The 16,096-nt window shown below is 49.7% G+C and overlaps 1 protein-coding gene across 1 annotated transcript in view; it reads right to left on the bottom strand.

The window, feature by feature from the left end:
• The window catches only part of NTM (neurotrimin), a gene marked incomplete at its 5' end in the record, with an annotated part of 144,465 nt that overhangs the window by 36,137 nt on the left and 92,232 nt on the right, over window positions 1-16,096 (bottom strand). The window contains 2 exons of the mRNA XM_019509497.1: window positions 417-537; window positions 1,644-1,778. Coding sequence (XP_019365042.1) covers window positions 417-537; window positions 1,644-1,778 — 256 coding nt within the window. The remainder of the gene's footprint in view (window positions 1-416; window positions 538-1,643; window positions 1,779-16,096) is intronic.

Here is a 16,096-nt window from a genome sequence, read left to right as displayed (position 1 = left end):
TTTTTTTTTTTTTTTTACAGCAAGGCTCTTCATAACTATCCCAGTGCCTCTTACAATGTTATTACAATGGCAGGGTCTCCCACCCTGCTCCTGCTTCCTTTTTCCTGCCGTGAAAGCGCAGGGCTGCCACAAAGGCAGAGCTAAATTGGGTCGCTGATCCCACTTTCTCCCCTCTTTTTCTAAAACCGGCGCTAACAGGCTCTGCGGCCCCAGTGCAGACTTAACAAGTTCGGCTTTGTTAACGCCGAGTGGAGTGCACGCAGCAGCCAGCCCAGGAAGTGACCCATGCAAATCCCCTGCGGCTTGTGGGAGGGGATGTTTCTCTGCTAGGGAAGGTGCCGAGTTGGGATTCAAGGACGCTGCTTGGGGAGATCCGGGGGTGTTCCCCCCCGCCAGACCCGGGCTAAGGGATTTACCTTTTGTCGTCTTTGTACCACTGGAATTCTGCAGAGGGCACGGCTGAGGCCTCACACTGGAGAATGCCCTTCTGCCCCACGGGCACCCCTGTGCTCTTGGCGTTGGAGATATACGGCGGGTCTGTGGGGACAGGAGAGTGCTCGAGTTAGTCTTGGAAGACCCTCCCTCCTTCCTGCCTTTCCTCTGCAAGCCCTTCTCTGCCCCGGCCTTGCAGTCGGAGCCAAAGGAAGCAGCTAGAGGCAAAAGCTCCCTGTGCCAACTGCCTTCCCCCAAACCAATGGGAGGCTGGTTCTCCAAGCCAGTGCCCAGTTCCTGCCACTCAAGCTCTGTTTTACAGGCCTGCAAGGAACTTTACTCCCCGTGCTCAGACAGATGGGAAGGGCAGGACCCCAGCCCTCTCTGTGCCTCTGCCCAGCATGGGCCCTTCTGCCTGCCTGCCCAATTCACCTAGCAGCACAAGCTTATTGGAGCTTCTATTTCTCTCTACGGGTAACTACCCTGCACTGTGGTGTGAGCACATCACTGCGTGTGAGCATGTTTGCACATGTGCACGGGTGAGCAGGTAGACGCCCCCATGTCTCATGCTTTTTTCCAAGGGCATATATTCACGTGGGCCTGCATATGGAGTACGGCCTGGTTTTGTGTGTGTCTGAGTGCACATGCCTGAGTGTGTGTGCAAAGAAGTTGGGTGTTAGGGGCTAGATTTCCTCCATTGCTCTCTTAGCTGGAAAATTTCTGCACCCTGCGCCCCCTATTTACTGCTCACTTTCCTGTTCACATTTCTCCAAGGATCGTCAGCACAGTTGGCTGCAACAACCAAGTGCACAAGAAGAGCTGGGGAGGAGGGAGGTGAACAAAATGGAATTCAAGAACCAAGCTAATGGCAAAACCCGTGTCCGCCAAGAAGACCCAGACTCCCCTTCCAGCCTCGTGCCCCATGTACACACAAGGCCGCCTACAAGACACACCAACCTTCTCCACCCCAAATCTAGGCCCTCTTTACAGTAGACTCACCCACCCCTCACCACCTTCTCTCCTGTTTGTGCCTGCACCTTAACCTTGGACAGTAGCACACACGGAGAAGGTGTGTGCAACAGCGGGCAATGAGTAGTTCCTGTCTCCACAGCATCGGGCTGGTCTCTCCACCCTCTGCCCTGCCTGGGCTAACCTCCTGCACTTGGAGCCTCCCATGCACTGCAGCCTAAAACCACCCTGGGGTTACTTACAGTTTACGGTGACTTTTACCCTCCGGACGACAGGTGTTGCCACGTCATTGGTTGCGCTGCACTCGTATTCCCCTGACTGCTCCCTGGTGATCCCCGTGATCTCCAAGTACTCATCTTCGCTCACGAACCCCACAGCTGCAGGGGCCAAAAAGAGAAGGAGAACGTGGACTGGGGTGTGACTGAGTGCCTGGTCTCAGTGACCCACAGGCAGAGGCCAGCTGTCCACCTAGTCCCATTGGGTCTGGCACCTGTTTAGTATGCCCCTCTTGGGGGAACGCTCCTTTCTGTGTGTCAAGAGAGAAAAGTCATTTTTCAGGCTTTGTGGATGTGGGTGATTCTCTTCCGCTCCATCAAGGCACCCCAGCTATGATCCCAAAAGCCTCTATGAGGGTCCTCTTTGAGGAAAAAGCCCCACTGAATATATGTATTCTTCAAGTTCAGCTTCTACAAAGAGATCTGCAGAAACAGCCTTCCCTGCTGGGGTCCTGTAACAAGGCTGCCCCATCATACAAGGCTGTCTCATCACTCCAGTTTGGTCTAGATGTGCGACCATATAATTAAGAGCCAGTGGTGGAGAGATCCCCAGTTAATACACCCCTTTCTCCAGGAGCCCAGGACAACTTGCCCAAGTCACACAGTCTAAGTGGAGGGATTGTGTTTGTGTTTTTAGAGGTTGCCCCCTTGCCAGCACGGCAGCACTGCCCAGTCTGCCCAGCTGACTTAGGAACCAGTCCCAGTCCTGAACGTAGATGTGGCACTCTATTGAGGAAACCCAGCCTTAAGTACTTAGAGGCTCAGTGATTTACCTGACCTTAAATGCAATGTTGAAGCATTAGCTCAGGGCTGGCTGAAGAGCAGCAACCCCTGAACCACAGGGACTTAGGCTCCTGTGCATTCCTATGGCAGGTTGACTTGTTGTCTGGACTGCCATGGCCAGGCACCAGGTCACCCCAATATATTCCTATGGAAAGTTAAGCTATAGTCTGAGAACTGTGGTCAGGCACTAGATCAACCCAATGCATTCCTGTTGCATCCCAAAAATGCACCAAATATCCCTGGTGGCAGGGTAAATAAAGGTGGCTCAGCCAGCTCTGCCACTGGCTAAGATAATGCCATGCTTATAAGTTATAACTACCTGATATTAAAAAAATACATAAATAAGCCTGTTATTGCTAACCTTCCCTGAGTACAATTTCACTGCTCCTTTTCAAGTGAAAAAATCAGTTTGACCTTGAAAGAAAAAAAAAACCCAGCTTTTTAATAGCCCCTGAACAGAAAGAGAGTAGGATTTTTTATTTATTTCCTTTAAATCTCTCCATCGCCTTTATCAGATCTCCTGCAGCCGGGATGCTATAATTACTGCGCAAAGCATCTCTGAGACCAGTGTCACACTTAATATTCCTATAAATTTTAAACGGTAGTCCTTGGTACATATGTGTGGCAATTGGTGTCATATTTTAATTAGGCTTGCCCTACACCATCTGAAATTAATAATAGCTTGAATTACCAGTGTAATTTATAAATTAACATTGCTGCAGCATTAGGAAATAAATTAGCTCCGGACAGCTGTTTCTAGGAGTGAGCGCCAATGGTGTAGAGAAAGCTTGCAGGTCCCTGGTCCCAGGGGGGTAGGGGTAGCTGTACTTGACCCATGGAACTGAGGGGATGAGAGGACACAGAGTCCTACTACTTTCCTGCCCCCACTTTCACCCAAGGCCAGAAGGCTGTGAGAAGCACCTTGACATGTTAGGATATGGGCTCTTGCTGTCCAAAAAGGTTAGGGCTCAATATAGTTGGTTGATCAGGTCTCACACATGTTGAAATGTGCATGCATGCATAAATACTCATCTGCATGGAAAATATGCCCACTGCAGGTTTACACAGAGGCATATAGACCTCGTTTCTGTTGGCATTCTTAGAGCACCATCAGTGCAACATCTTATCAGTGAGAATACCGCATAGTATTTTCCAAGAGGCTATTTATCTGTCTATTTATCAATCCATCTGCTATCCATCATGCCTCACTCATCAGAGTATGAAGGCAGCAAAATAACATGCATCCATAGGCACATGTCAGCAAATTACTAAGATGGACGTAATTACATTCATTGCACATATGAGGTACAAATGCGCGGGCATGCGTGGGCGCATGCATGCATCCACCCACAGAGACATCACACACTGCATTGCTAAACATGGCACTGTTTACTGCAACTCTCCCATGGCTGGGACTATGATGGGGCCTGGGGAACTCTTGCATGCAATAGGGTGGAATTCCTCCACCTCTGGGCAGATCAGCAGAGCTGCTCCATAGCTGTTACATCAGTCTGTAGCGGGGAATGACCATGGGATCTGTATAATAGTGCAGAGACACTGCACAGCCCTCTCCAGTCGCATTCCTTCGCTGAAACCCCCGGCAAAGACCTAAAGGAGCGAGCTCTATGCCATTGGAGAACCCTGTCCTTATAATGTGCTTTCACCCTTGTAGTACAGACCCACACAAGTTCCATATGTCCTCTCTTCTGCCACCGGGGGAGAGAAAAAAGGCCCCTCTTATATGCATGCATACACACAAAGACGTGTGAGCATGCACAAAAGCTTGGGGTTACAGCCACGCACTTAGTCACCACCCCCAATACTATTTAAACAGTCACCAGCAGCCATTTGCTTCTGTAGCACATGCCTGCGTTGCAAGTGGGCATGGTCACTCCTTGAATTTCTGTCTCTCCTCTGACCCTATCTCCCCCCAACTCCTTCTCCCCCCCGACAAACTGTCTTACACTTATGGTTTGATTCAGGAGGAAGTGAGTGCAACACACTCATATACAGTGTCCTTTCTTCTGAAACCAAGTGTGCATTAGAAGTTTGCTTCTTTCATACTCACAAACATCTCTCCCTCAGATGCTTCCTTGGACCACAAGCACATGATGACCTGACTTGTAGCAAAAAGCTGCAGATGCATTATTCAATTCTACCCCCACCACCATGCAGTTTCCCCCTAGTCTAGCATGAGCTGGAGGCAATTTTCTCACACTTCCAAGTGCTGCCTTCCAGCACTAAGCTGCTCATATCTCATACCATCCAGTGCCCAGCTCTCACTACAATCAGTGCTGGGGTTACGCCTTGAGGCCCACCTCCCTGTTCACATGTCCATGGCCTCTTGGTCTAACACAAGCACAGTGTCTCTCTCTGTCTCACACACACCCATGCATATCTGCTCCACCCAGAACGCACCAGTCTCACACCAGCCCTCAAGCGCACTTTATTCAGCTCTGGTCCCATCTCAGGGCGTTGGAAGAGGGTGAACTCCTGCATCCTTATATAGCCACAGGCTTCCTGGCACAGTGCTGAATTGTTAACATCCACATGCCTCCTTGGCCCGGTGCTAGAATCCCCACTGGAATGGCTTACGGCTGAAATTGCTGAGTTCATCAGTACCTCATAGAAGTGAAGGGCAAGAGATGAAGGCGTTACCCCAAAATCAATATCCTTTGGAGACACAAAAATTGTAGTTTTATATTCCACGGCTTGTGCAGTAATGTGGTCTGCAAAAAACCATTCCTTTTATGGCTGACCTAGAATTGGCTTCTCAGTAGCACAGCACTGCCTGCTGATAAAATATGGACACAGCCAGTGGCCTTCTGATGTTCCATGTGCAAGTTTATGCAAAGGCACCAATAATTCACTGGTTCCTAATTAACGAAAGGCCTTTCCCTGAGTGGGGGAAAGCAGTTTAGTGAGTGCCTACCTTATTGGATTGCATGCCAAGAGAATTAGCTTCTCCAGTGCGCAGGGCTAGCATGGAGTTTGATTTGGGAGGAAGTGAGCACGAGTGTATTTTATTAGCATGCAATTTGCTTTGCCAAGGTAATGGTGAGGGTCAGCTTTCCACCCACAAGAGCTAGAAAAAGTCAGAGATAAAGGTTCCTAGCCCTTCCTTTTTGTCCCTTGATAGTGCAAAGTCTGAGATAAATGCAGGCTAATAAACCTATGGAGAGACAGAGCAGAAAGGGTCCAGGGATCTGATTCACTTTGAATTGGTACCTACAATATTTGATCTTTATCCAAATGATTCAAGCTTCTAGAGTCTGCAAAAAAATTGAGCCCAGAAATACAGTGCTGCATTAAAACAGAGGCTGGGCACTGCAAGTGAGCGCTTGCTTTTGCCCATCACAGGCTGAAAGATCGGGTTTCCTACAGCAACATAACTGATTAATTACTGCTGTTACTGTAGCTTTGTTGAGTCAAGGCTCTGCCAGGCTGGGTGCTGTGCATACACCCAGGGCATGAAGAGAAGAGGGAGAGAACAGGAGGGAGAAGCAAAATGTGGAAAGCCCAAGGTCACTCAGCCGGCCACACAGCCAGGATGAGACTCAGTCCAAATATACGACCTCTGCATCACATGGCCCCCATTTACCAGTTTCTCCTGTTGGTACCCCTATTACTAATGGATGGGGACCCATCTAAATCGTGGTTTTGCAATTTTCACAGAAACCCTGAAAAATGGTGATCTCTGCTATCGCCAGGAAAAATGGCATTGGCTATGATTTCCCAGGATAGTAACTGAAAAAAAACTTAATAAGTTGACTCCCCAGTGGGAGGCAGCAGTCCTTGCTTCTACTGTGGCCCAGCCTCGCAGCCCCACTGGGAAGGGAAAGCACCAGCTGGTGTGGGGGCACAAAGGGCAAGAAGCCAAGATGGCAGCTACCCCCTCATGCCTCTCTGCCAATCAGTGCCGAGGAATGGGGCTCCACTAAGGGCAGCCACCAGTTAAGAAGGTGGCCGCCCCCTTGTCCCTCCTTCTCTACGGGCCTCTCTGCCAATCAGCACTAAGGGGTGGGGCATCGCTGCCAATCAGGAACAGGGGGTGGGGCCACCATGAAATGACTGCATAATTGACTCTTTGGGCCAAGACTGAGTTGCTCTCATGTCCCTACTTATGGGGTATTTGGGAAATGTTTACTTTCCAGCACTTCTGGGCCAGAGACAGAAGTTACACATAAACTCGTTTAAGTGATCAGAAACTGGTTTAAATCTGTAACAGAACAGAAGTTCAGTGCACATAAACCAGTTTCAAGTTGGCTGAAACTGGTTTAAGATAAACCTGGTTGAATGTAGTATCAGCCTTAACTGATTTGCATCAAAACTATGAAACTTCTGTCCCAGACCCCTTCCTGGTTCAAGTTAAAACAGTCCCCCAGCATCCCAGCATGCTTTGCAGCCCTAGGCTGGGCTGTGCTGTCTGCTCCAGCAGAGATGGGTTGGGGGGTGGGGAGGGGAGACAGGGACTGCCCCCTCCCCAGGCAAACCCCTGCTGGGATCTGGGGCCAGGGCGGGGGCTTAAATTTCCCTCCCCCTGAGTACAGAGATGCCCTGCCCTGCTAAAAACTTACTGCTGGCTGCAACTGTGGACTACAAATCCCAGAGGTACCTGTAAGCAGGTAGAAAAAGTAATGAGCAACCCTGCTGAGTCCTGCTGATGTAATCCTGGACTGTAAATCCCAGCGACCTTGGGGGCAGCAGGAAGAGGAAGCGAGCACACAACCCTTGCTGGCTACATGCCAGAGAGCTGTGGTCTAGCACCTCCCAGCTTCTGGCCTGAGCTGCTGCAGGTATGCAGCTGCATTTCCTGAATCAAAAGTAAATGTCTGTCCAATTGTTTCTCAATTTAATCTCTGCCAATTAGACTAACCTGGAAAGCTTAAATCAATTCAGCCTTTCACTTTTTGACTGTCTGTACTTAGCTGTGGTCTTCCACTGATTCTTGGGTCCTTATTCAAATGAAAACAATGACCCTGGGGCTAGAGACAGAAGTTACACATAAACTGGTTTAAATGATCAGAAACTGGTTTAAGCCTGTAACATAACAGAAGTTCAGTGCACATAAACCAGTTTCAAAATGGCCAAAATTGGTTTAAGATAAACCTGGCTGAATGTAATATCAGACTCAACTGATTTGGGTCAAACTGGTTTATGCAACTTCTGTCCCAGACCCCTTCCTGGTTTAAGTTAAATCAGAGTCTTCCAGCATCCCAGCATGCTTTTCAGCCCTGGGCTGGGCTGTGCTGTCTGCCTGGTGGCTTCTGCCCAATGCATGGAGCTCTGACTCCAGCTCCAGCTATCTTCCACCCACTCCGCCTTTCTGGCATGATGAGCTGCCCCTTTGGGCGGAGCAGGTGGAAGGCGTCTGAGAGCTGGACCCAGAGCTTCATGCACTGGGCAAAAGCTGTGGGGCTGATGATTCCCGCCCACCCACCCAGAGTGGCACGGCACAGCAGGGGCAGGAGGAAGAAGCAGCAGCCAAGGCAGCTGGAGGTGAGGGGGGTAGAACATCCTACCCACCCTGGCCAGCCCACAGCTTGTGATGCAGATGCAGCCACTGGGTGCTGCCAGGACAGGAGAAGTGCTGGCAGGTGCAGCAAGCAGCTGCCAGACTTGGGGCCTACCAACACCTCCAAGCTGGCCTGGGCAAACCACTACCAAGCCATCTACACCCCCCCCACCCGTGCTGCCAGATGAGCTGTCAGAGAACCGTAGCCAGCTGCGAAGGGCCCTGGCCCCATGGCCTAGTGAGGCCCAGCCAGCTGTGGCTTCATGGCAGCCCCACCCAGCCTGGGAGTGGGGAGCTGAGAGCAATCTGGCTGCACAGATCCTTTCGCCCCAGTCTGAGCCGCAGCCCACTGGGAAGGGCCCTGCCCCCGTGGCCCAGCCCAAGCTGGCCTCTCCACTTCCACCCTCAGCAGCACCTGCAGGCTGGCTCTGCTCAGCTCTCCAGCTCCAGCCCCACAGCCCCAGCTTTGGGCGGATAGCAGGGCCATGCTGGCTGGCTCTGGCCAGGCCCCCTGCCACCTGAGCAGGAGCAGGGGGGGAAATCTGAGCAGGCCTTGGCTGGAGTCCTGTGCCCACCTGGAGACAAGGCCCTAGCCAGTGTCTGGTCTCAGCGACAAGCATGGCAAGGGCTGCTATCCCCCTCCCCCTCCAGGCGCACCTAAGATGGGGTCCCTACAGGCCAGGGTGGGAGTTTAAACCCCTCTGCAATCATGCTTAGCCCCTGCTGGGTGCCTGGCCATGCCCCCCAAGTCAGCTTCCCTCCAGCATTGCGGCTGGAAGGGAGGGCTGCTCTAGCACCCCCCGGCTTCCAGCCTGAGCCATTGCTGGCATGTGGCTGCATTTCTGGAATCAAAAGTGAACGTCTATTCACTTGCAAATCGGTTCAATCTTTGCAGTGCAGACTAACATGCAAAGATTGAATCAATTCAGGTCTGTCTTTTTGAATGTATGTCCCTAACCAAGATGGTTACTGTTTGTGGGCCAATTTCCATGTGCTAACCCTATGTTTAGGTGCCAACCCAGCTGGGAAGCTAGTCAATCCCTAACCCCACCAGTTTTCATTAATGAGAGAAAATAGCCCAGTGACCAGTTCTGCTCAGCTCAAGCCCCCCTGTTCTGTCTTGGATTGCCATTTGCCCCTGTGCCAAGGGAGATTACAGTGGATTTGACACCATTTCACACTCTGCACCACTGAAAAGATGCCTGATGGAGGACAATGAGGCTCATTAGTGATTTATAACATTCCTTTCCTGCTACTTTTTATATATAGAATATGCATATAAAGAATATTATACACACACACACACACAAACCTTAAGTGTTGCCTTTAAATTCCCTTTCACACAATCCTGTGGCTGATTCATACCTGTTGCTGCACTTAGATAGTAAACAGCCAAACTGAAAGATCTATAGAAAAGCACAGACACCCCCTAAATCTCAATTCCTTGTTGGTTTCCTCTTCGACACCTTAAGGCATAAGCCTGTGGGAGGGTTTAATGAACAGTGGAATCTCAATGGGGTTTTTAAATTGAGACCTTGTTTGGATGGAAACAGGAGAGAAGAGGGGAGCCATAAATATAAGCAAGGCTTGTCAAGCCCTAATCTGGTGTGTGCTGTTTGAAATGATTTTGGGACACAATAATACAAGAACCTACTTCTCAACTGAAAAAGTAATCAGAGGGCTCCCCCATATTAAATATAGACTGCTTGCCAAGGTTGGCCAAGCTGACTAATGCCAGGTACTGTGTCTTTCAAAGGATGGATGCACAGATTGAGAATAATTGCTGAACCACTCTGCTCTGTGGCCTCTGCATTTTTGCCTATTTATAATGGGAAGTCATGTTGATATTTGGACAAATCTCATTCATTAGTGACTGCCAGGAATGCAGAAACAAATAGGCTGGACCTGGGGAGCATAGCCAGGGTTAAGCAAACGCAATCTGTAAGCACAGACTGTGCTCCAGTAGCAAGCAACAGGATGCTCATGTAGCTGGGGCTGAAGAGGTCTCTGGGGGCCAGCAGGGCAGGACAACGGTATTTATTTCCATGCAGTGTTATGTGGGTGGGTCTGGCAAGGGGTACAGATACTCCCAGGGGTAAAATTCATTCTGTCAGGATGCAAAGGGCCAGAAAACCTACATGTGCTGCTTACTGTCCGCTCAAGCTTTTTGATGACAACACACCTTGTCCAGGCCCCATCACAGATGGAAATATCACTCTTAGGGCTTACTTTATTGCTCTGTTACTCCACTTCCATGCTGGTGCAATTCCTGTGACTGCAATGACACAGCATAAGCTGAGAGTTGGAACAGTGCCGCTGTGGATAACAACCACTTGGGGATGCTGGGGATGATGCTAGTGGGAGCAGGTAAAGGATCAGCTCAGGGAACAGACTGTTCATACGCACTGCTGGCTCTGGTGCCTGTGTGATATCAGCTGGTGAGTCTCCACTCAGGTCCTGGCAGCTGCAAAACCAGCACTCACAGGGAGCAAGTTGGTTAGCAGTGCCGGGAGGAAGATCCTGGGCTGAACAGGCAGACAATCCACTCCCTCTTCATTCATTTGTGGGGGTCCCTTCAAACCAAGACTGAGGTTTACTGGCAGGGCAGTGTGGGTATGTAATGCTCTCTGTATGCCCCATTATGGCTTCTGTAAGTAGTGCTTTCTCACTTTGTAGTACCACTGGGTACAGGCAGTCTGTTAATTTGAAATAGCCAGGAGAAGCTCTGAGAGCTCCCTCATGTCATTACTAGCCCTGTTCCATTCTTGCTTGCTGAATCAACTTTGTGAACTTTTAAAGGATGTCTCCACTTGAGCACAATTAGGAGCAGAAATATTGCAGGAATTAATATTAAACTCTGTCATCTCCTCTGGATTTACAAAATGAGTACAGCTGGCACCCACTATTATTAATAATAATGACAGTATAACACTGGCCAGAACACTCAACAATCAAGAACTAGGTTCCATCAATCCATATTTCCCATCCATCAGTGAAGTGCATGCGGGACTCTTGTCTTAACCAGGCTAGCAACCAAAGAGTGCACCCTGCCTCTTACATGTGGGAGTTGCTTGGGCATCTCAAGGGAAATGCTGAAGTTTGGTTGACTGTATTTGTTTCTCTCACAGTCAGGAGTATTGGTGATGGAGGTGACATTTCATTGCTTCTGCAGAGGGCTCTTCCAGGTACTTTCTGTCTGTGTATCTGCCAGCTTACTATCTCCCTGACCACTGTATCTCAGGTGTGAGATCTCACGAGTGGTGGCAGGGGTCAACCCCAGATTGCCCTCACTGCTTCATTTCTGGGTTGGTACTAAAGAATGGGAGCAGGTGGGTGAGGTCTGTTTGAGAGCAACGAACCGCAGGAACCTGCTGTAGCCAGAGCCTAAGGGTTATTACTAGATTTTATTTGTTGGTCTTTCTCAGGGAGGTTCTTCTGCAGATGCCCCACCTCTGGGGTGTGAGCCTGGATACGTGTGTGTTTGCTTGTGTGTCATTTTCCAGTGACTCAGACCAACCACGGGACACAAGATCACCTCTGGATTTCTACTGGAGCTGCAGCTGAGGATGCTGGTGAGTCCCCTCCTTAGGCTCTTCATAATCACACCACTCAGGAGGTGTCACCACTCCCAGGAAGGTGCAGGCCTCTCGGAGATGAGTGCCAAAGTTTTTACCGGTTAATTTTTGTAAAAGAAAAAATAGTCTCAGTGTTGGCAGCTCCTGACAGCAGCATCCGAAGCGCTCAGGTCTTTTAGGAGCCACGTGGGCATATGTTCCAGGAGCACCTTTACTCTGCTCGGCCACGGCTCCACACTCCTGACCTGCAGCCCCCTGCATGCTTCAGACTTCCAGTGCAGCATCCTTAGTTCAGTTAGTGCACCCCGCGCCTACCCTGAAGCATTCCCAGCAGCTTAAGTGTTGGGACCCTCCCTGCACTGCCAACACACCAGAGAGTTCCCACAAACCCAGTCCTGTGTGCAGTCACCTCCCCACACAATACCACTAATGCTACATGTAGGACGTGCAGCTCCAGGCTAGGTTCCTCCACATCGCACCGCTCCTTTGCCCAGCAGGTTTCCCTGGATAGTGCAGATATCCTGGTATGTTTTGTGATCTGTGAACAATTAGCCATTGCAGAGTAGGCTAATGCCCCATAAAACTCATCGCACAGTGCCTGAGCTATACCCCAGTCACTGGAGATGAATGTTTGAAGTCACCATCCGTGGTCCCAAACAGCTTGGGAAATCTCTGTACAGGGTTGGGGCCGTGTTTCTATGCAGCCTCAGCGTCCAGGACTTTGGCTCTTTCCTTCCAAACACTAATGACCTGCATGTAGGGACTCTGCAGGTAGAGACATACATCCCGGTGCATTCTGGGAGGGGGTGTTTGTAAGCTGGCAGTGCACAGTCAGCAGCTGGCAAGAGAACCACTGCCTCCGAGAGAGCGGATGATAACTTACACTGTCAGGCAGAGAAGCCAAGCAGAACACAAGTGGCTGCAACCGAGCAATTAGCAAGAAACTTAGGTAAATCAGCAGAAAGCTTGTTCCTGCCCCCAGAGCCCTGCACACATAGAAACGCACATCTCTGACTTTCTTTCCTGCACGTGCAGAGACATCATTATATGCCCTCGAGCCCCACCCACAGTCTCATGCCTTCCCCATCCCACACATTCCCCTAGAAGGCCAGGGTGGACCCAGGCCTAGAGACTCTTATCAGGGGATCCATAATGGTTGGGCCACTTTGCGATTTCGGCCCACCCCTCTGATTGTGAGTGTGCCTCAGTTTTCCCATCTGTAAAACAGAGAGACAGTTGACCCCTTGGTAATGTGCTGGGCAGTCTCAGGGTGGAAAGTATCAGATAAGGTTATTAACCCCCAATGCCAGCCCACCTTTTTTTGTAAGTGTCTCTATGGTGCACCTCAGCCTAAGTCCCTTACATTTATCCTCATGGAAGTGTTGTCTCTTCTTTACAAATACGGAGGCAAAGAGAGATTTGAGTGGCTGCCAAAGACCTCACAGCAAGTCAGCACCAGAGACGGGGGAAGAACCAAGTTCTCCAGTGTCTGACATCTGTGTCTGAACCAAGAGCTCCATCCCCCCTTCTTCTTGCACACCTCCCCTGTACACCAGTCAGCAGTATGGGTACACCTTGTTGTACCCATAATGCTGACCTCTGCACAAACAGACCGTCTGTGCTGATAGGATCAACCACACAGGAGGACCTGGGTGCAACACAGAAAAGCACCATTCTCCTCTGAGTGTGGACAGGACTCAACCCAATCTACTTCCTGATCCTTGGTATAGGACATGGTAAAACATGGAGAGACTCATTCGGGTTAATACCCGCAGGCTACACCAGGGAGTGAAAAATGACCGACCCAGAGGCTGGCGGGCGGTGACTGATGGTGGCTGGGGAACCCAAGAGACCTTGTTAATAGTGCGGGGTGTCATTCCAGCCCCCGCAACCTCTCCAGAGATGGACGAGAGGAATGGCAGAAATGAGTCCGAAACAGAAAGATATAAATAACAGAGCAATGTGTCTGTCATGGCGCAGAAGAGATAAGTGGCAGTGGGTACATTAGAGAGATTGCCATCTACAAGCCAGCAGATGGTGCTTTACATGGCAAGGACCCTGGCTGATGGGAGCTCATCTGTCAGAGACAGAAGGGAGATGGGACAGCAGCATCCCGGCAACCAGCGGTGTGGGAAGGATTTGGGGTCCAGGATGGAGCAGACAAGCAAAAGTCCCAGCAGAGTGAAGGGACGTCTGACCTATGATTGCCTTGTGCACAAATCAGACCGTGGGAACACTGGGATGAAACAGGCTGCAAAGCCAACTCACAGATATCACTTGTTTATCACTGCATGCATCCCTCTCCTCCTTCCTTTCTTCCCATTTCTTCCCCATCCCAATTTGCCTTCCTCTTACCGACCGCTTTCATCCAGGCAATGACAAGATCATAACTCACATGGAAGCGAACACATGTTCCTCAATTAATTATGTGCCACCAGCACTGGCCTTGATGTTCTGCCTGCTCAGGTCTCTGGGATTTGCCAGTCACAATCCCCTGGCTGCACACTGTCATGATCCCATTAAAAACAGCTTCTTCATATGGAAGAGAATTCACCATTTCCCATACGGTCCTACAGCAACCAGCCACGTGCCTCCAGATCTTTCAGGGCCGACTAACAGCTTTTTCCAACTCCAGGCAACTCCTCTATATCTCCTAGCACCAAGAGACACAGCCCGGTGCCTTGGGAAGAACAAGCTCTCTGTACGTGGATTCAGACTCCTTTCCTTTTAGTTGCTATGTCTTACACTAGTGCCTACAGGTCACAACTGAAATAAGGGTCCTGTTGAGTTAGGTGCTGAACACACACAGAACAAAATCCTGCTTCAACAGCTCACCAGGGTGATAAAGGGTGGAAGGAAAGAAGCCGTACCTCAGTTGTTGGAGGGGAACTGAGCCTCTGGGAGATTCAGAGACTTACCGAAGATCACACACTGTGAGTCAGTAGCAGAGGCAAACACTGAACCAAGATCTGATCTTGAACACATCATTTTAACTACAAGGCCAGACTTCTTCTCCAGCCAGCTCTGCAACAAACAGAGCCTGACCTGCCTGCATTTGTGCCGCTCTCCACATGGCAGCACACAAGCCAGTTCCTCCTGTGCCACTCGTCCCGATGGGCATCAAAACACTTAAGGCCCACATCCTTCCCCCACTGCAATGACGAAACCTCAGCACGAACCAGAGACGAGTCACCAGCACAAAGAAGAGAACAGATCACTCCAGGGCACCAATATGGATGGTATCTTAGATACCCTCCATCGACTGTCCTTTGTGCAAAACTGAAAAACTGTTCCCATGTGTTCTTTCCAGCTTAACCCACCCAAGCAAGGTTGAAGGCATAAAACCCTGGTGTCCTGACCCCTAGTCCACAACTCCACTCATCAACAAAGTTACTCCATTACTTTCCCCAGCTGGAAAGCAAACTGGCTGTGGATCTGCTTGAGAATGAGAATATTTTATGGAGATAATTTTATTAAAATGTTTACAACAATACAGATATTGACATCCAGCTTCGGTCAATAGCACAATTTATTGTCCTTCAAGGTGAACATTAAGCCAGGCTGCCCATTAGTCAATATTTACCTCTAAGGTCTATAAATCTTTATACTGGTTTCAGCAGATGTTGACAGCGACTGATTCTAGATAAGTAAAAATAAGAGCGTGAAATGTTGCTTCTTTTGGAGGTGAAATAGTAAGTAGTTAATTATAGCCCCCTACAGCAATTCTGAGCTACCCATTTGGATACTTCTGGCAATAAACATTAACATTGGAGGGACTTGTGGTTTGAAACGGCACTCTAAAACTATAAGCCATCTATTTCAAATGTCACTCCAACACAAAGGCAATGGCCTTCATATAAATGTTTATAGTAAATACATAAAAGAAACAATAACACTCATAATTAATCATAAACTCATAGGACGTGATTCATCACTCCCCGCCACAGCAGTACTTGTCCGGCAATGCTACTAACTTTTTACGTTCATTTTGCACTGATTAAAAATGCAGGGCACTTTTAACGGTGCAAAATGTAGCATTTGTGTTCATTTTGCACCAATTAAAAGTGTAGGGCATAAAAAGTAGGGCAACTCAAAAGCCAGGGCCTCCTTCTTTACCTGTGCATGTGGCATTTTTTGGGATAGTGATCATGTCATAAGATCCTTTTAAGGATGCTGTGGTGTTCCATGCAACTCTAGCACTGTTAGGTAGGTCTGTGGGAAGCAGCTAGGATTCGGTTTTGGCAGATTTGGGGGACAGTGATTCGATCTGATGATTTGAATCACTGTCCTGAATTGATTCGGCCGAATCTGATTTGGAGATTTGGCAACAGCCGAATCTCAGAATCACACAGGCCCCATCCCCCACCCGCTTTCCCAGCCCCACCCACCCCAGCTCCCGGCTCTTTGGAAAAAAAAGCCGCAACACACCGGCTCCTGCCTGGTGGGGGGCGATCCCCGCTGCCCCCTGCCTCACTCTGTGTATGGGGCTCTGCATGAGCTCCCACAAGCCCTGAGGCTGCTGCAGGAGCCGGTGAGTTCGGGGTTTT

This window comes from Gavialis gangeticus, unplaced genomic scaffold (genome assembly GCF_001723915.1).
Source record: "Gavialis gangeticus isolate Ggan-Ray unplaced genomic scaffold, GavGan_comp1, whole genome shotgun sequence".
NCBI lineage: Eukaryota > Metazoa > Chordata > Crocodylia > Gavialidae > Gavialis > Gavialis gangeticus.
This window is presented reverse-complemented; position numbering and strand designations above follow the sequence as displayed.